This window comes from Rhinolophus sinicus, linkage group LG06 (genome assembly GCF_036562045.2).
Source record: "Rhinolophus sinicus isolate RSC01 linkage group LG06, ASM3656204v1, whole genome shotgun sequence".
Lineage (NCBI taxonomy): Eukaryota > Metazoa > Chordata > Mammalia > Chiroptera > Rhinolophidae > Rhinolophus > Rhinolophus sinicus.
Window position 1 is genome coordinate 144,258,379 of NC_133756.1, and position 20,614 is coordinate 144,278,992.

Sequence of the window (20,614 nt, forward strand, 5' to 3'; positions counted from 1 at the left end):
TGCTGCTTGTTAATCATGAAAGCCTTGATCAGAGGTGCTACAGGTTTCACTCTGGTCTGTCCAACCCTCATTATGAGCCATCAAGTAAAAAAAAAAAAAAAAACACAGCAGTGAGAGTCTGGAATTTCGCACTGTCTTCAACATGAGGCCTACACCGTCTGGCTGTCTTTACAAAGAACTGCTTTATTTTGTTTATTTCTTATTCCCTCCCGTGTATAGTTTCATGGGTAGAGAGGGACAGAGAAAAACACAAGTGTCCAAGCTCCCTATGCAGCTGACCTGATACCAGAAAGAAACTTCTTGACCTACCTGGCAGGCTGGTCTTGGCAAGGTGCAGGGAGTTAATACATGGTAAACCTGGGGTAAAGTCTTAGGTACACGTTGCTCAGTGCCAAGTATCACTAGCCTCATTAAGTTCTTTAGTCTCGGAGCAAACAATTACCATATCTGCCTCCACCTAGTCTCCTCCCTCCATCACAGTGGGCAAGCGAAAACCCTGGTTTCAGAGCAAGGGAGCTCGGGTAACTTGGCGCATGACACAGCCTGTGTGGCTATTTGTGAAAAGATGCTACGGGGCTGCTTCTTCCTGTTGCCCCAAGGAGTGACTGGGCCAGGATGTGGACTAATCCTAGGTGGGATTTAGGAGGCAAACATTGAGGAGCACAATAGAGGACTCATTCCTTCTCACTCATACTCACACACACACACACACACACACACACACACACGTGTGCGTGCGTGACATCAGGTACTGTTCTAATCACTAGGGACACAGTACAGCAGGGGACAACAGAGAAACTCTATTCTCGTGAAGCTGACATTCTCCTCAATTGAAAGAGATGACAGACTATTTACATGTGAATATACGATAAATGTCAAGTGGTGATCAGCGCTTTGGAAAAAACCAAAGCCATAAGAGAAGAGACAGAGGAAGGAGAGTGGGGTGCTCACCTACCCTGTTTCCCGAAAATAAGACCTAGCTGGACCATCAGCTCTAATGTGTCTTTTGGAGCAAAAATTAATATAAGACCCAGTCTTATTTTGCTATAATATAAAACTGGATCTATTATACTATACTATATTATATATTATATTATATTATATTACATAACATAACATAACACCAGGTCTTATATTAATTTTTGCTCCAAAAAACGCATTAGAGCTGATGGTCCGGCTAGGTCTTACTTTCAGGGAAACACGGTATGCAGCGTGCTCAGGAAAGACCTGTCTAATAAGCTGTTGTTTGCGCAGAGACTTGAAGAAAGTGAAAGACCAACCTGTTTGAGTATTTGGGGGAAAAGGTTGCAGGCACAGGGAAGAGCTAGTGCAAAGGCCCTGGGGTAGGAGGTACTTGGCCAGGAGGCAAGGGTAGCTGGAGCACAGTGAATAACAGAAGAGTAGTAGGCAATAACGCCAGATCATATATTTGATGCTGGGCTACGGGGAGGCTATTGGATTTCACTGAGTGGGCTGGGAAGCCATGGGGGAGCAGTGGGAGGGATATTGCATAGATGAACGATAAAATCCAATTTGTGTTTAAATGGCCCTGGTTTGGGCTAAGTTGGTAGCAGTGGAGGTGGTTAAAGGGGCAAACTAAAATTTGGGATAGTTTTAGAAAGTAGAACCAATAGGACTTGGTCTCTGGGCTGAATGGAAAGGACAGATTGATGACAAGCCCTTCCCCTGAGGGAAGCGTCTGAATGCTCCCCTTTGCCTGGCTGTGGATTGTAATGGACACAGAAGCCACCTGAGAAAAAGCAAAGGAGCAGAGCCCAGCCTTGACCTCAGCTACCCTGCATGCAGGTGGCTGGGCGGCTAGGCTAGCCACACCTAGGAAACCCGCAGCCCCAAGTGGTAAGGAGCGCGGTTAAACCCCGGCACATTGGGAGGCAAGACCCCACGGATTCTTCCTAGCTGCGTGACTTGAGGAAAATCACTTTTCTTCTCTAAGCCTCAGTTTCCTCATCAGGACAAACCTTGCAGAGTTATTCTGAGGAATAACTGAGATCCTGTGAATAAGGGGCCCTACGCACTTAATGTTGAAAATGCAACATAAAACCAAGGTGCTCTCTAGGGGTCTGAGGTCTGAGTGCAGCCCTCACTGTTCTTAGGACAGCAGAGTTCACCAAACTCGGGCTGTGCCTGGCCCCAAGGACAGCCACTGTCCAAAGACATTTGTCACAGGTGGAGATCAAGCCACACACCGAGCTCACTTCCTGCAGTATCCTTCAAGGGGCATGGGACCCAGGTGGCCATGCTGTAATGCCCTCAGGACAGAGAGCCGGATGTCCTGCTTTCTCTCCCAGCCCTGTTACTGATCTGCTCTGTGACCTTGAACCAGGCACCTTTGTTTTCTATCCTGGGAAGCAGAGGAAGAATGGAGCGGGCATGGGAGGAAGCTTTGTCCTGAAGACAGAAAGGTTTGTCATTCGCTGTTCAAAGAAATCACAAATGGAAAAGGCTGGAGCAGAGGGAAATTTCATCTGTTTCCAGACTGTGTGCTACAACCCTTGCTTGGCATGTGTCACCACCCTCCACTGGGTGGTCTCGTGACACAGTGAGGGAGAACTAAGGAGGAAGAGTGTACAGTTTGATTTCTCTACTAGTTGGGGGTTAACAATAGGGAGTCATCAGGAGATGCATGGGACTTCCTGCCTCCTAACAGCCTCTTTTGAAGCAGCTTTCAAATGGTAATGACCTAGACCAAGGGGTTTCCAGCTGTGTTCCAGGAGCCGGGAGGTCCTGGGAGATGCCCAGGGCTACTGCAGGGCCAGGCCACCTGCTATGTCCTCCTTCAGCAGCACAGCTCTGTTTTTACATTCCATGTCGTATATGGAGGTTTCAGAGGTGCTTTCTTTCAAGAAAGAATGCTGGCTGTAAAGTCACAGCTTTTTGGGCCAGACAGGTAAAATAAATGAATGAAACAGGCCAGCTATAAGATAATGAGGCACGTGACAATATGGGCGACCACATGCTGTCGGCTTAGCTGCTACTTAGGTCCCCTTGATTGCTGCCATGCAGGAACTGTGTGCAGTGTCTCCAGACCATCTGACTTTTTAAAGAGAAACCAGAAATCTAGATTTGTGTGTGATTAAGTCCACAGACTGGCCAGACCATACATGCTTGTGAGACACCAGTTTGCAACCTCTGGCCTAGAAACTTCGAGCTATTCAGGGAAGGCAAGAAACATGAAGGAGGAGGTGGCTAGACTCCAGAAGACGACACCTTCCCCACCTTCTCCTTTCCAGACAGCTAGACGTGGATGCCATACTTACTCAGCTCCGAGATGCTCCCCACGCAGGTGGCCAGGAGGGATTGCTCCAGGGTCCGCAGCTCCAACTGAGCATAGGCGTCAGCTCGCTCGTCATGGCCCAGGGACCCTCCGTTGTAGGGACTGAAGTATGCCGGGAGGGAGAGGACACCTGTGGGGGAAACAAGGAAGACAGGTCACCTCAGGAAGGACCCAAAGCTCAGCAGGCCACAGCCCTGCCCCTTCCTCCTAGTAGAACAGGGTCAGTGGGCAAATGTCAAGATTCCACTGGCGGATGGGCGACTCCCTATTGTGGACGGTGCCGTGGGAGCCAGAATGAGGAGTGGCCTACTTGTAGATGAGGTATTAAGTCAAGTGGAGACCCTCCTTCCTTGGAGCTGCACACAGACCTGGCCTACTGAGCGAGGCTCGTGGGCCATGCAACAATTCATTCACTCTTTCCCTTCTTCCTTCACTGAATATTTACAGAGTGCCTCATGCAGGCCAAGCTGTGCTACATTCAGGGTGCTAGGGTGACAAAGAGACCCGGCTCTGTCTTCACGGAGCTCTGGGGACAGCTGTATCAGTGTAAACATCTACCTGACCACTGAAAGGGCAGCCCTGCCTCCAGTTCTCCCACTTATTATGCTGCCCCCTTTCCCTCATCAAGCCACACAAGGGACTGGGAGAAAGCACAGAGAAAGAGATGCGGCCGCCTCCCCTCCAGGAAGGGGACACGTCCCAGCCACTGGCCAAGTCCAATTAGTGTTTTTCATTAGCACTTCAGCAACAGAGGGACAGAGCTGTCAGCATCAATCCCGGAGGGAGACAGCCTGTAAATTTCTCTACCTCACTGTGTGGCTTCTTAGAAAGCACCAGAAAAGCAAAATCAGACTGGCTTAAAATTACATGTTGGTTCATAAGAGCATGTGGTCACAGAGATTCCCAACTTTTGGAAACTGCTGTTTCTTTGATCAATGACTCTTTGTCCACCCACCCGGAACTTTTTTTTTTTTTTAAAGGAAAATACCCACAGGAATGTAATCAATCAGTTTTTGGAAAATCTCTTAAAATTCCTTGAGATAACTGGAGAGCCCCTGGGATGTGGCCAGATCCGGGTTAGAATTCCTTGTCCTAAGTGAAGAAATGTAACAAGACTGACCACAGCCACAGGGGTGGTACAGCAGAGAGATTATGACGGAACCTTGGAGCTGGAACATTTGAGCTCACGATTCTGGCTGTCACTTAACCAGTGGTGTGTTCCTGGGCTGTTCCTTCCCTTCTCTGTGCCGGTGCCGCTGATCCGTGTGTTAACGGGATAAGGAAAGTACCTAGCCCGTCATGTAACCAGGCGGATAAACTGAGCTGTTGGATGTCAACGCCTGGTTCACTGGGTGGCTCAGAAAAAGTGCTGCCAGGAGCTGTGGCTATTATTTTTACTATGTGCTGGGAATTCGGCTTTGTTTATACTACCTCAGTTTTCTTTCAACAAGGTAGGCACAACTCTCTCCATTTTAGATACCAGGAAACTAATGTTCAGAGAGTTTGAATAACTTGTTAGTTAAGTGGCAGAGCTAGGATTCGAACCTGGGTCTGACTGACTCTAGACCACACACACTTAACCCTCTGAAAGCTCAGATCCAATGAACACACCACCAAGCTCACCTATGGCTGACCTGAATTGGTGGCTTGTGCATGTGACAATACTGCCTGTTTCACCCACAGAAGCCTCCGCGCTGAGCCCTGTGTGTTTCTTTCTTGGGGCAAACACACATGGCAGTCCCCCACCTGCCCAGATCCTGACCACTCTGGAGGCTCAGCCGAGGGTCAGCCCTACCCTCCTAGCCTGCCCCACGCACCCCGATCTCCCTTTGCCCCTTCTTGAGGGCAGTGGCCCCTCCCACCACATCCAGTGCTGACTTGGCAAAGCACCACATCAAAGTACTTCCTGAAAGCTGTTTCCACTGTGGGAAGGAGGAGGGCATGACTGGGTCCCTGCAACCCTACTCCCCAAAGCAGAAACTCTCCCTGATAGCTGAGGACCCATTAAGAAAAGTTGGCTCTGAACATCAAAACAAGTAAAACAAGAGAGAACCACCCCCCGCCCCACCACACACACACACACACACACCAAACTAAAACCCACAGACAGCCCAAATATTTGGAAGAGTTTCTACACAGCTACGGGTCCCAGGGCAAGCCTGGCTCTTCCTCTTTTCTCCGTTATTCATCTACAGAAACTACACTGGGGACATGTGGATCAAATTTACAGTGCTTAGGGCAAGGGAATAGGAAATTCAGCTGATTTGTCAAAAGGATTCCCAGAGAGAAATATTATGTCAATGGCTCTAGTAACAGGAGCTGGCAGCTCCATCAATAATCATTCCCATTTTCCCAGTCATCACCCACCCAAAGGGACTTTCACTAAATACTGTGGCAAAAGTAATTATGAACCTATTAGGAATAATAGTAGTTGATAGCATCACCGCTTGCGCACAGTACCTTTTGCGTTTAAGAGACTTTTTATAGAGAGTAATTTATTACTCCAGTGAGGGACGGAGGGTCGTCATCATGAAAAATGGCCACATCATCAATAATGCTGTTGCTGAGGGCTGACTGTGTGCCAGGCACTGGGATAACAACTTCCATTCATGACCGTATATAATCCCCCGGGACTTCACAGGTACCTCTTCACACCCATCTTACAGATGAGAACTCCAAGGCCTCCCAAAAGGTCAGTAACTTGCCCAAGGTTATTGAGGGTCAGACACTGAACGGGGTCTAGAATCTCTTGGCTCTACCTCTAGAATCTCTTGATTCTCCAGCTGCTGAAATGGAATGACGTTCTACCTTTGGCCACCTCGTCCTTCAGTTAAATAGCACTAGAAGAAGGGTTCTGTTTGGGCCTGTGGTTTGATAGGAGGACATTCAAAGTAAGACCCAGAAATATGACTTCCTTTTAATGGGTCCCCAGGCACCTCCTGCCAAGGACCCCTCGAGACCTCCTATGAAACTCTACAGATGGAAGGCCGTATCTTTTATTCCCCCGGATCCTTCTAGAATGCAATTCCACAGCTTGTCTTCCAAATCCGCCCCTTAAAAAAGCATTTTTTGTGTCAACCAAAATTCTTCTCTCTCCCACAGAAGCCCATTCCATCACTGGAGAGGGAAAATAATTGCTTTAAATTCTCCCAACACCTCGATGCCTTCTTTGCCCCCCACGACTTCTCAATTTTACGATATGGGCCCAGGGCAAGGTCACTCTGGAAAAAGAGATTTCTGAAGAAAGAATGAAAGAAAGAAAGAAAGAGAGAGAGAGAGAGAAAGAGAGAGAGAGAGAGAGAGAAAGAAGGAAAGAAAGAAGGCAAAAAGGCATCTTTTTTTTCCATTTAGTAAAATCCTTAGGAAAAATTGTTTACTTTAGTCGTGATGGAAAAGAAAGCACGCCGAAAGTTTCCCTTGAGAAAACCCACATGCATCGTTCAGAGCACTGCTGTGAAATGAACTCCTGAGTGCAAAGCGGTGAGCTAGCCTTTGACTTCCTCTTCTGGAATATCAGCATTGCTGTGGAAACAATGTTCCACTCCAATGTGCTTTGTATGCGAAGCCTCTACATTGCTCAGTGTATACACAGAACTGTAATCTTCCGTCACTCAATTCTTTTCAGCCTGGTTGCCCAATCCTGGAATCTGGGAACTCATTATCTCATTGCCCAAAGCGCAGCCACCTCCTCCACCGTCCTTTCTCTGAATTCAGCACCACATCCACCCAGTTGCCCAACAGATACGTGAGTCATTCTTATCAGCTCCCTCCCTCCTCCTGCATATCCAGTCAACTACTAAAGCCTTGCTGCTTTTACCTACTTATGGTTGTAAAAATTTGTCACTTCTGTGCCCCAGTTCAGGCCACCATCACTGGCTACTGCAGCAGCCTCTTCACTTGTCTCCTGCCTCCAGTCTTCCCCCACCCCTGCCATCCCTTACTCTGGTCACCTTTCTCTGGGACTTGGTACTCTCCAAGGACTGCCTTCACGAAGAATTTTAAACTCCTTTCCACAGATTGGAATAGATGGCATTCTTCTATCTTTCTCTGAAATTTAGGAATGAAAATACTAGGCGGGTGCAAAAGAAACTGCGGTTTAAAAGGTTAAAAATTGAAGAAAAAAAAAAACCACACCAAAAAAACGCAATTACTTTTGCACCAACCTAAAAATTCTGCCAGTAAACGGGGAAATTCCCAGCACCTCCCAGGAAATCAGCGGCGTTAAGAAGCCTACGCACACCTGATCCTGTTTCTCCAAGCTGGTTTCCCATTCAGCGTTGGTCACGTGGCTCTCTGCTCCAGCTCTGGATTTGGAAAAGCAATTTCCTTCCCAGGTGATTCTCCACCAGTGCCCAGAGAGGGCGCCATTGAGTTAGATGGGAAACCCACTGGCAGAAGACTGGGAACCCTGCCTTCTTGCAATGGTTGCCAACCAGGAATTCCACCCGGGATTCAGCTTGTAGAGGTGCAGGCTCCTCTAAGCCAGCACCAAGCCAGGAGCAGATGGACTCACACTGGCTTGACACACCCGACTTTCAGTGCAAAGGTTTCTTCAGAAGCAGGGCTTAGCCCAAAGGCCGTATCAATGGGCAGGGTTTCCTTTTCTCCTGTATAAAACATGGGGGCTGATGCTATGGCTTCTCAAGTCGTCTCTGGTGTGGGGATCCTACTCTCTGACTGGCCCCTTCGTGTGCTCCAGCACTAAAGTGTACCCCTCAAAACCGTTTTCCCTCCTTTAATTCCATTTAACTCCTGCTTTGTCAATAGTGGGAACAAATAGAACCTGTTGTTACCATTTCCTACAGTTTAATTTCCCCAATAGCTATTACCTTCCCCCAATTTTAAGTGTAAAGAAAATATTCTTTTTTTGTGAAAACTGGATATATATATTTCAGCTTTCCTGACCATCAAGACTGTAACATAACTGTCCACTCAACTCAACAAACCATTACTAGCGTACTCCCCAGAGTTGTAAATGTTTGGAGGGGGGGCCCTGTGACTGCAGTGGGCCCAGATACCTGTGCAGCCTGTGTGGATAGCACCTTTTCCCGCCCCTGCCACCGGCACTTCCCACCAGACTCAGTAGTCACCTGGCTCAGGGAAGCTCATTTGTGAAGATGACAAAGGCTGCCACCTCTCTCCTGTTTCTTTAAAATGAACACCTGGATGCAAAGGATTCCTCTTGTACTGCCCTTGTGAGGAAACTTGGCAGGGTGTCATCTGCCAGTTTTCTTAGGAGCTAGAAGGTTGGGTGGGGTTCAATCCATAAGCTTCTGAAAATAAAAATTATATTGCCCCACGGAACGGTTTCCAAATAGCTCATACAATTCAACCCTTCTTATTTTCTTAAAAAGTGCTTCCATTCTCTGATCTGGAATTTTATATATAGTACGTTTAATGCCTAGCTGTTGTGTATTAGTCATACGGAAACCAAGTGCTGAAAAGTTAAAGCATGAATATTTTTTTCAGAGAGACGCAAATGGAGTATAAGGACAGTCGTGATAAAAATGAACTGGAAATTTAAGCAAACATAATCACTCGCAGGGTCTCTGGGAGGAGCTAGGGCTTATGCAAGTTCTTGCGCTCTAAGGACATAATTGCGAGAACCCTCCAGAAGAAGTCTATATTTATAATAAAGCTCTATGGTTCCAACTTCCCCCTCCACTGACTTCCTTTTCCCTCCCACAATACCCCTCCAGCTTGGCACGCAGGCCAGAGTATGCATGTGGCTTGCCATGTCTGCGTACGCTGGGTTGCAATCCTTTCTTTTCCCCTGAATGCATCCTTTTTGGTGACGAAACACCTAGTCGACATTATTTTTCAACGGACAGTCGATTCTAAAAAAACCCACCCAACTTCATTGAATGATATTTCTCCTGAAACTCCTATCCCAAAGAGGTTGGGGATGGGGTGGGTGGCGGTTGTGTCAAGGGGAAGATGAAGGAAATAAGAAAAACCTGGAAGGAAAATGATATATGCCTGACTGATGAGGTGTCAATCATCCATGTAAAAACGACTCATCCCAAATAACTGAAAGCTCATCTAGTTCTTGAACAGAACCCACCTGAAGATAAGACCACTATCCTATGAGGCCCAAGAGTTCAAAGTGAGGAGAAAATGTTGGGAGACATGGAGAGAGTAGAGTGGGGGGGTCTATAAGAAGTTTGGGAAGCAGGTTTTAACCATGGGGTAATAATGAATGGGGCCGGGCTGCCGCAGTACTCTATGCCAGGAAGGGGCGGCACCTGCCTTTGAGCCCACACGAAGCTCCAAGCCGTGGTCTTAGTACTATTAGCTCATACGAGTAACCGGTAGCTAGTACTATTACTGGCCGCACTTACCAACGAGGGGCCCTGAGGTTTAGTTGAGCTGGGTCACTTGGCTAAGGTTACAAAGCTAGAAGAGGGCAGAGGTGGGATTCAGACTAGCCTGAGTGACACTGGTGTCACACTGGTAAACTCCACGCCACACTGCCTCTCACCTGGGGCTCTCCCCACTCAAGCCCAGGGACAGAACTCCTTTCACCACACACCAGCCTGAATAGCACGGCACTTTCCCTTCTTCTTGAAGGTCAGGAAATTAAAAGCAAACATAATCAGGCGCTGGTTAACACCTCACCCTGGCTAAGTTATCAGAACACCATGAGCTAAAGGTGGTCTTCCAGTTAAGTCAGGCCCAGGGGCCAAGAGCTCACTATTAAACGGTAAAATAATAATACATTTATGGCTGCCCAGGGAGCCCAGGACCAGGGAACCCAGGGCGAGATCAGAGGCAACATGCTCATTCATTGCCAGCATCCCCAATGCTCTGTAAAAAGATGGTAAAAAGCAAACCTCACTGTGAATACTGGGCTGGAAGGCATCTCCCTTTGAGTCCTTGACAGTCTCGTGTCTGCTGGTGGTGGGCCTGCTTGGGGAGCTGGTCTTGGGGGCTTCGTCTTTCCCCTCCAGCTGACAGAAGCACCTCTGACCTCAGGGCTGGCTCACCCAATTCTCAAGGGGCTCCAAGCAGGGTGAGGATTTGGGGGGGGGGGGTAAGGGCCACCATAAAACTAAAACAGCCTAACAAAGCAGTGGGGCAACCCCAGAATCTCCCCTAGGAATGATTTGGTGATTTGTTTAATCAAGGTACATAGCACTTCTGTCATAGACCCAGAGGATGAGCAGTGGGTGCCTGCAGAAGAACAAACGACTAGTAGAGATCTTGAATTGCTGCTTCCTTTTTTTGAAGCAAAAGCCTAATAAAATCCAGTCTGTTCACTGCCACTTCCACTCTCTGCAAGAGAGTAAAATAAAGCCAGAGCAACCAAGCAGATTGTTTCAGGAAACTAAACCTACTTGTATAGGTGAACCCTGGAAAAACCAGCAAACAGTCAAAGCATCGAGCAGTGCAGGGCGGCAAACACACCTGTAAACGACTGAGCTGTTTCCTGTGGAGCAGATCTCCGTGGTATTTAGAATACTTTTTGAGAGAAGCTGTGGCCTCTCTCCAAAGTACTGATGTAACACATCGAGAACTTGAGTGACCCAGGAAGCATGAATCTTGGAACTGCCACCTCTTAAAGAAAGAGAAACCCACCACATGACCACAGTCCTTTGTCAGATGCTGTCCTTGACCCACAGTGGGTGAGCACACTAATTCCTAGGAGACAAGGGCAAGCTTGAGCCACTTTGGTACAAAGGCAACACATTCTAAACACACACACACACACACACACACAAAAGAAGAAATTGAGGATGGAGAGATGGGTAAAGTCGTCACTGGAAAATACTGGACTTTTCCCCAACCCAATGCACACAGCCACCAGGGTAAGAGTGGTTTTCTCTACATTAGGGTTATAAAAATGTTTTGAACTACTATGCTTTCTAACCTTTTACAATGATTTATTGGTATAGTAAAAAGTGATTATTATAAAGGAAATGGGGGAAGGGGAGAGATGTACTTAGAGGAAGAAAGGGGTGAGAGAATGTTTCTTCTGAGCAGAGGAATGTCCACAATTTCAACTATGGCAGAAAATTAGTTACCCGAAATTAAACTTTTAAATAAGAAAATAAGTGAATGGTGAAAAAAAATACTATAATCTAGTTACTTAAAAAGAGCCCAGGATGGAGGTCATCTAACATAAAAGATCTATTTCTGCAAGGGAACATTTTCAGATGATTTTTTTCCTCCACTATTCGTCATACATTTTTCTACTGGTTAAATAATAAAATGTGTCAGTGAAGTTAATATGCTGCACACCTTAAACTTCTGCAGTGCTCTATGTCCATCATATCTCAAAAAAATCTGAAAAAAATAATGAAAAATGTATCTCGATAAAAACAAAACCATTATTACTACCATTGTGAGCTCATGGATGCAAATAAAAAGTAAATAAGGAAAAAAGTATTTATAGAAATACTACTAAAAAAATACGGTAAGGGGAAAGGGTGATTCTTTTGGAAGAAACGCACGCAGAAACCGTTCTATATTGCTAACCCAGATTTGTGATTTTGTCCTCATGCCTCCTTCCAAGCATTGGCCCCTCTGGGAGCAAACCCCTTTACCTGGCCAGGTGGGGGTGACTCAGGGTGGCTTAGGGGCTACATCAACAGTGGGACTCCCTGGGGCATCTTGCCAACACTTGGCTCAGCCATGTACCCACTGTGCTGAGTGTGTATGATCACGACACTGTCACATGGTGGCCTGGACCTCCAGCCCCTGCCGTGGCCAGTGCAGGCTGCAACATACTAGGATCTGAGAACAGGTAGAGCTGGGAAAAATTCTCACACCACAGGGCCGGAATCACCATACGTGGAAAAAGAGCCTCACAGCTGCCAACACTGGAGTGGGGATACTGGTGAGCCCAGGGCTGGGAGAAGAAGCAAAGTTCGTACTGGGAGTGTTTCCTGAGCTGCATCCCCTGCTAGGGAGCAGTGCTGCCAGCAGGAAAAACTGAGGGGTGGGCAAACTGTTGGCCCAGAGTAGGGGAGAGGGATAAATGACCCCAAGCATCCATAATAAGCACAAGAAACTCCTTAGGGGTTAAAAAAAAAAAAAAAAAAAGAAAAAGAAAAAAGATGCAAATATCACAAAGTTCAGGGCAGATGGCCAAGGTATTTATTAATAGAACATGAGTGCATTAGTCAGAAATTTACAGTGCTAGAGTCCTTCTAACAAATATGACCTGATTCAGTCAGCTTTGGTTCCCATTCTAAAGGGCTTTGACTATTACACTCTTCAGCTGATTTAATAGTATGAGTCAGAACGATGAGGGTTCAAAACCCAGCTTTGCCTCTTACTAACTATGTGACCTTGGACTAGTTAACCTTTCTGATCCTCAATATGCTCATCTGTGTAATAGGTCTAAAAATACCTCCTAATTTACAGGACTGAGGATTAAAAGAAGAAAGTAAGCACTTAGCAAACCACCTGACACATAGTAAGTATGTAGTAAATGGGAATATTTTTATAAATGGCCTCAATGATTCTCTGGGCCAATGGCTTTAGGATGAGGCCATCAAATATCATATAAAAGTACTTAATCACCATTAGAAAGAAGGGCTGGATCTAAAGCCAATCTATTCATTTATTTTCCTAAAGGCCACTGTGGTCTATGCTATGAAAGAATCATGCTTTCCTCACCACAGATGGGTTATTTATTCTGCATTCATGCACTCACTCATTTATTCAACACTGTTTATTGATGATCTAATAATGTGCCAGAAGTCTATGCTCTAGGGACATAAAAATGAACAAACCAGGGCCCCTACTTTCTTGCTGCTTGCAGTCTAATGAAGGAGGGCAGACAGCGTATCAGTCAACTCAACATTGCGTGACAAGTGCTACGACAGTCAGCACAAGCTCAGAGGAAGGGTCTCTAAACCAGACTACCCAGGCATAGTAATCAAAGAAGGCTTCCTGGAGGAAGGGATCCGCAGCCTGTGTAGGAAGGTCCCAGGGTAGTGACAGGTTGGGAAGGGAGAGTCTTATGGAGCTTGTCGTGATGCTGTGTTTGTAGAGCAATTACGTTATTTGTACTTAGACTGTGTGCTTGTTTGGGGGCAGCTTGGGGGCTGGCAAATGGACATCACCACCCTCTCCTCAGCCACCATTAATGCAGGGGTCAGCAAACTTTTTCTGTAAAGGGTCAGAGAGTAAATATTTTGGTTTGGGGGCCATGTGGCCTCTGTCACCACTATTCAGCGCAGTATGTGTAGACAATACGTAAACAAATGGTCGTGGCTGTGTTGCCCGTATAAAACTATGCACACGGATTTGAATTTCATATCATCTTCATGTGTCACGAAATCATCTTTTAATATTTTTTTCAACCATTTAAAAATCTCAAATTTATTCTTAGCTTGTGGGCCATACAAATATAGGTGGCGGCTGGGATTTGGTCCCAGGTCAGTGCGTGTGAACAGTTGTACTAATCCAGAGCCCCTTGGGGGTCCTGAGAGGGGATGCTCTGAGTGATGGGCGGGGCATGACAGGCCTCCCAGGAAGGGACGAAGGTGGAGGGAACCAGTCACAAGACTCTAAGGGGTTGGTGCTGCCCTGAGGGCCATGAGGACCCACTGAAGGGGTTTAAGCAATGGAGTGACAGGGTCATGTGCATATTTTGACAGATAAATCAGGCAGCAGTGCAAGAAAAGAATGGGAGGGTAGCATCTAAGTTAGAGAGCCACTGCTGGCTGCTGACACCCCTCTGTCATGGTTCTCATGATTCCAAACCCATCCAGGCCATTGGGTGGGCTCTCATTTCAAAAACGCTACCCATTCCTTAAACATCAATGAAAGAGGTCGCAGATTATATTTTTTGGAACTAAAATTCATTAAGAGATCATTTTAAAGCCCAAACAACTATGTTTGACGACTTTAAAATTGGTGAGGCTCCTGGATCAACGTTAAGCAGTTAGCAGATTTCAATCTATCAGGTTAAAAAGCGAACTCACAAAGAATAGGAGAATTTGTACAACACATGCTTTGAAATCTGGGCCAGAACAAAGATACCCCAATGCTAAGCGTGTTGGGGACCCCAGAGCCCAGAGGTAATGTCACTCCCTTCATAACTCACATGGAACACACACACACATACCCACTTCCCCCATACAGAGAGGGTTACTTGCAGGCTGTTAACAAACCCTACAGAGAACATATCCCCTAAGGTCCTGGGACCCTCTGTGCCAAGGCTGACTGATGGCTTGGAACTCGGAACAAGTCTGAATAGGCTAGGAGAATTTTCGCACTGTGCTATTCCATCACTCACTCACTTTACCAAATGTTCATCACATGCCCGTTCATTACACTGAGCTTGGCACTAGGAGTACAGAGGTAGGACCCACGAGCCTGCTCTAGAGGAGCGGAAAAACACGTAGATACATAATTCAAACGCACCATGGGAAGTTCTAGGGGAGGAGTCTGCAGCAGGTACCAGAGGCTTGGGAGGAGTCTGAAGAGAGGGCTTTTGCTATGTGCTGTCATCAGCAAGGGAGGAAAAGTAACAGGGGTTTTAGAAAACCCCCACTTACTCAGAGAACCGCAGGGGGAGCTTATAGACTTTATGAGAAGCCAGCTGTCTCGGGTCATGTCACGGCCCAGAGCGGCATCACACAACGCTGGAGGGAGCTGAAGGGGGGAAGGGAGCTCATTGACAGAAAGGAGGTCCCTGGTCCCTGCAGAACGCTCATGCCCTCATTTCCAGGATGGGGACGTCCCCATCTCACTGTGTCACTCTCAGGAAGACACCATGGTCCCCCTGCTAAGATGTATGAAAACAGTTACTAGATGCTCGAAACTGTGCTGACGCGCTCCGTGACCTACCCAAACGCCATTCCTTCTCCTTCCAGGCTAACAACCCCAATTCTGTCTGGAATAATGCGATATGAAGCCTGGGGCACAGATTCCCAGGCTCCCTTACAGCTGTGAAACGAACTTCTGGACAATGAGATATAAATTTAAGACTTAAGGGGCGCTGGAAAATGTTGCTTTTCCTGATCTGAGGGGACAGGCTGCCCCGCCGGCAGGGCCTTTGCTCTTCTTACTGCCTCGAATGTGACGCACTCTCTGAAGAAGGTGCAGCAGCAGCCATTGTGTAACCAGGAGGCAAGCCCCTGTTGTAAAAGCCGAGCCCCGTTCCCAGGTGCTACAGTGGAGGGGGCTGGGTCTGCGTGAAGGGACAAGAGCAAGGCCAGAGCCAACATGCTAAGGATGGCGGAGCAGAAAGCAGAAGGAGCCTGCGTCTCTGATGGTCTCACTGGGCAGCTAAATACCACCAGGAGCTGCCCGTCCCTGAACTTCTTGTTACAGGAGAAAAAGAACCCCCTACTGGGTACTACAGACACGGTGGCTTACACAACAAACATTTATTTTCTCACAGTTCTGAAGTCTAGAAGTCTACAAGTGGATGTTGTCAGGGTTGGTCTCTTCTGAGGCCTCTCTCCTTGGCTTATAGATTACTGTGTTCTCTCTGCGTCCTCACACAGTCTCCCTTCTGTGTGTGTCTGTGTCCTAATCGTCTCTTCTTATAAGGACACCAGTCACATTGGATTAGGGCCTCCTCACCCTAAAGAACCTTGCTTTACCTTAATCACCCTTGTAAAGGTTCTGTTTCCAAATACAGTCACATTCTGAGATACTGGGGTTTAGGATTAACATACGAATTTTGGAGGGGACACAATTGAGACCCTAACAGTCGACTTTTCTGTGGCTTGAAGATGAAGTGATTTTTCTATAAGATGTTTTCTGTAAATCATTAGTTTTTTTTTAAGCATGGGAACTTTTGTGCCAGTGAAATCATCTGACGAGTCCAACAATCCAGCCGACTCCCCACTCCCAGGGTCCCCGGATCTCCATGCAGGTTGAAATGGCTGTTCAACGTGCACTGTCCATTCCGGCCAGTTTTGGAAATGCCCAGCAGGTTCTGCGGAGAGCAGAGTGGTTCTGGCCCACAATGCCAACCCCCCCAGGGCTTGGGCTGGCAACAGCTCAGGGCTGGAAGTTCCCATCACGAGGGACTCTTACCAGGCAGACCATTCAGCTGCTGCCAGGTGAGTGTCTGCGGACCTCTACTCACAGTTTATTTTAATTTAAAAAAACACAGGAGGAAAATACAACTCACCATAATTTTACCGCCCTGAGCTAATCACCATTGGCATTACCGTCTTACATCCTTTCAGACTTGTGAATGTGCACCAGGGCTTTTCAGTGTGCAGCTCTACTTTTACTTTTCAAAAAAGGAACCCTTCCAGATACTTTCATGACCTTTCTCACTTAAAAATATTTCACGGACATCTTTCCAGGGTCCCTAATGTTGTTTCTCATCCTCACTTTCAATGGCTGCAGTACGTACCATTCTAGAGGTTTCCAGAACCTACTGCTGTTATTCTGGGCGAGTCAGGAGGGACCTTTCTAATGTGACTGCACAGTGGGCAGTGGCCTCCGAGTCACATCAAACCTCAATGTCAGCACTGAAGAGAGCCCTGCTGGTTGTCCCACCCCCTGAGAGCCAGCCCTAAGCATCCACATCCATGCGGGGGCAAGGCATCTCCTTTGCTACCTGGCACCTGTTAAGAGAGAAGAGACCATAACAGGCCTCATAACAGACATCAGTCTGTTCTTCATTTGAAAACCGAGTCTCCCAAAACTGGAATTAGAGCTACCGTGTTTCCCTGAAAATAGGACCTAGCCGGACAATCAGTTCTAATGCATCTTTTGGAGCAAAATTTAATATAAGACCCGGTCTTATTTTAATATAAGACTGGGTATAATATAACATAATACAATATAATATAATGTAATATAATATAATATAACATAATACTGGGTAAAATGTAATACAATATAATACCGGGTCTTATATTAATTTTGGTTCCAAAAGACACATTAGAGCCGATGGTCCGGGTAGGTCTTTTTTTCAGGGAAACACGGTATAGGAAGATGTGGGGTTTCCTCGCAGGTGTCTCTGGATTACAGACTCACTCCCAGAGGCCTTGGAGGGTTGGCTATGGGGCTGTCATCTACGCAGGTCAGGGAGCACTCAGGCCTTCTGTCCCACTGACATCTATCTAGTCTTGAACTAGCACACAGGTCCACTCTCAAAGGAGTCCTTTCCTCCCATGGGAAAGCCAGACCCCTCCAGGGCTTTCCACGCAGAACCAAAATGGGACGGTCTCTCGTTAAGTCCCCACAGGTTTCTGGGGCCAAGGCAGAGCCTACAGCAAGCTTCTGTGGCACGGAGACCTGTCCTCGGGGAGCACCTTTGTCCTGTGGCCCTGCGCTCAGCGGAGCCGAAGCCTTTCTGTAGAACCGTCTGTGACCTCGTGTGCTTAAACTGCAACTTTGGGCTTTGGCTGGACGCCCTCGCTGTTTGTTTTACAAACTCCTACTTACAGTCTCAAATTAGGCTCATTAAAAAGCCAGCTCCCCATGGGGCTATAAACGTCACACGGACAAGCAGAGAGGGAGTTTACGAGGCTGGCGTGTGATCTGCCCACCACGATGGTGTGGGACCCAGTGGAAACAGTGAATCAGCCTGTTTGGGCAGAGCCCCTTTCCCCAGCCCCCCTCCCCGATCTAACCAAGCCACGTGGGCAACAGGCCAGAGGAGAGGCAGACAGTGGATGGCCTTCCAAGACAGCTGGGCTGGATCTTTCTCGGATTGGAGCAGCACACTGATAGAGGGGGAAGGAACACCGCCACTGTGAAATCCTCTGCGGCCCTCAGCCTTTTCTCACTTCTTTATTTTTTAGCACCCCAGGTCTATTTACAGTTCCCCCCATAATCAACATCATAAGCAGAAGAGCCTGCCAACACCCCCACCACTACTCTCTCTCTCTCTCTCTCTCTCTCTCTCATGCTTTGAGCAGATTAACCTTATTTTTCCAGGAGGTGTTTCTCCTGCCTGGGTGGCCCCCATGCTAGTTCTAGCTCTAGTTCTCGGCACTGTCACCTCTGCTTTGCACCATATACCTGAATGAGGGGTCATGCCTTGTAGGCAGGCGGGGAGGCTGGGTGAGTGGGGTGCACAAAATAGTGGTCTCTCACTCCCCAGCATCCATCTCATTACTTGAATGAAGCACTGACCAGTCAGCATGCCCCACATGACACCAAGACTGAAGAAATATATCACTCCAGAGATCCTCCCCGCGAGCCACCTGTCAGATGACGAACATGAGAAAGAAATCAAAATATTTTAAATTCCTTCACTAAGTTTCAGAAGATAACGTCTCCATCCCAGGGCTTTAAAACACACACAAATAACACCTCGCCTACCCCTGCCCCCCAAATAAACCAGAAGATCACACCATATATGTACACGGCCACGGCTGGGAGGGACGACAGAAACCACACGGCCTCCAACCGTATCCGTGCTTACCCACGGTCCATCTTTCACATGCTGCTGCTGTGTTATCTACATTCACCACGCAACCCCCCCGACACATATGGCACCTCCTGATCATGGCTCTGACACTCCCACACAGCACCCTAAAATGGCTATCTGAGGGCACCATCCCAGTGACCATGAACTCACTTCCTCCTAAGAAAGCTCACTCCAACTGCTAGAGAGTTCTTATTTAATCCAATTCTGTCTCGTTGCAGCTTCTACCCCCCGTCTTCTGCCCACATCTGTAAAGCCAGCCACCTCCCCACGGTGGGGACCCCACCTCCATTGCAGGTTCCTGACTGGTCCAGAAGAGAGGAGGGGATCCATACCTCTCTTTCTAGATTCGGAAATGCTCATGATTGCAGCTGCAACCTTGATGACTTCCCCCATTTCTGTCCCTCCTCTTTTTTCCCAGTGACTGGTGGTCACTATTTTCTTCCCAGAGTCCCCCCTGACCATAGTGCAGTGATTACATTTACAAGCTCACGAGTGGGGCAGACCCAGCCTCAATTCCTGGCTCTACTACTTACTTGCTATGTAGCCTCGGACACGTGACACCTCAGTTTCCCCATCTGTAAAATGGGGATAACACCTATTGTCAGAGAGTAAGAGTGAGGATCAACTGAGACAACACGGATGTGAGCACAATGCAAAGCCAGGCACGGGGTGGGCACGCAATACATGGAGGGCATCTGTCGGTGCCACTGTCCCATTGGCTTGTGATCTCTTCTTGTCATCTTGCATTCTGCTCTTCTCCCAGGGCTCTCAGGCTCCACGGAGGAATTACCTGTGATGCTGATCACCTTTCACTACCTGGCTAGCTTGTGAAGAGCAGAAGTTAGAGTTTCTGTCTTACTCCTTCCTTCTCTCTGCCATTGCTGCAGTTCCAAGAACTTGGTAGATGCGTAAGAAGTATGAAAACTCCATGCGTAGAGAATACAGATGTATTTTACCTTTAAGCCTTAGTAAAAATGCGACAGTCTGAATATTAAAGTAAAACCAAAATAACAACCTTGACCTCAGAGAGTGTTCTAAGGTAAAGAAAAAAATCGTGTCTGTGACACCAGTCTCCTCCAATCGTACCACTAATTCGGACACTGCCGCCCGGGAGGGCAGACGTCAGAGGGCAGAAGCCTGCCGGGCGCTGACTGCAGAATGGAAATAGATGGTGTGTCAGTCTGGTCTCTGAGCCCAGCCCTCCCCAGCCCTGGTCCTGAACCAAAAGATGGGCCAGGGAGAGGAGCCCCAAAGTGTGGTCTGCAAGGCCCCCCACTACTGCTCTGGTGACGTCACTGTCTGTAAACCACAGCTCTGATTCCACACTGGGTTTGCAGACTGCAGAGCCCAGCATCTTGGCCCCTAACTCCCCTACTCCTTTGCCTTAAAAAGAAAGAGAGGGACAGAGAGACGAGGAGGGAAGGAGAAAGGAAGAGAGAAGGAAGCATCCGTCTGAAAAATAAACACACACGTTCCATGAGTGCTTTCAGCTTAGAAGCCCTGCGACACTTCCATTAACTACAAGATGTAGAAGGAGCCACAGCCTACTTGACTTTTATTTCTTCAAACAAACATTGGAAACGGCTTGGCAGGATGAGCCATCACTCTTTCCCCGACCCAGGAGCCCAGAGCCTTAGATGGGGTGGTTTTAATGAGGAGAGGGGGGCGGGGGGGTGTTTGGCTCAGGAATAGAAAGCAAAAGCAAGGTCCTCTTACAGGCAGGACAAACGCGCCTCCTTAGGAAGCGGTTAACACCTGCAGGCTAGTGGGGAATGTGCAGAAGGAACACGAGTCAGAACGAAGTGTCCCAAGGACCCTGGGAGGTAATGGTGTTCCCGTTTTACCTTAAGGAAAACGACACTATGAGAGATTAAGCAACTTGCCCAAGATCACACAGCTTGTCATCAGCACAGCCCACACTCCTCACCGCTCCCTTACAGGGAACCGGGGCCCCG

At 47.7% G+C, this 20,614-nt stretch overlaps 1 protein-coding gene across 1 annotated transcript in view; it reads right to left on the reverse strand.

The window, feature by feature from the left end:
• The window catches only part of ABTB2 (ankyrin repeat and BTB domain containing 2), a 171,139-nt gene that overhangs the window by 41,652 nt on the left and 108,873 nt on the right, over nucleotides 1-20,614 (reverse strand). The window contains exon 2 of the mRNA XM_019738580.2: nucleotides 3,279-3,425. Within this exon, the coding sequence (XP_019594139.2) occupies nucleotides 3,279-3,425 (147 nt within the window). The remainder of the gene's footprint in view (nucleotides 1-3,278; nucleotides 3,426-20,614) is intronic.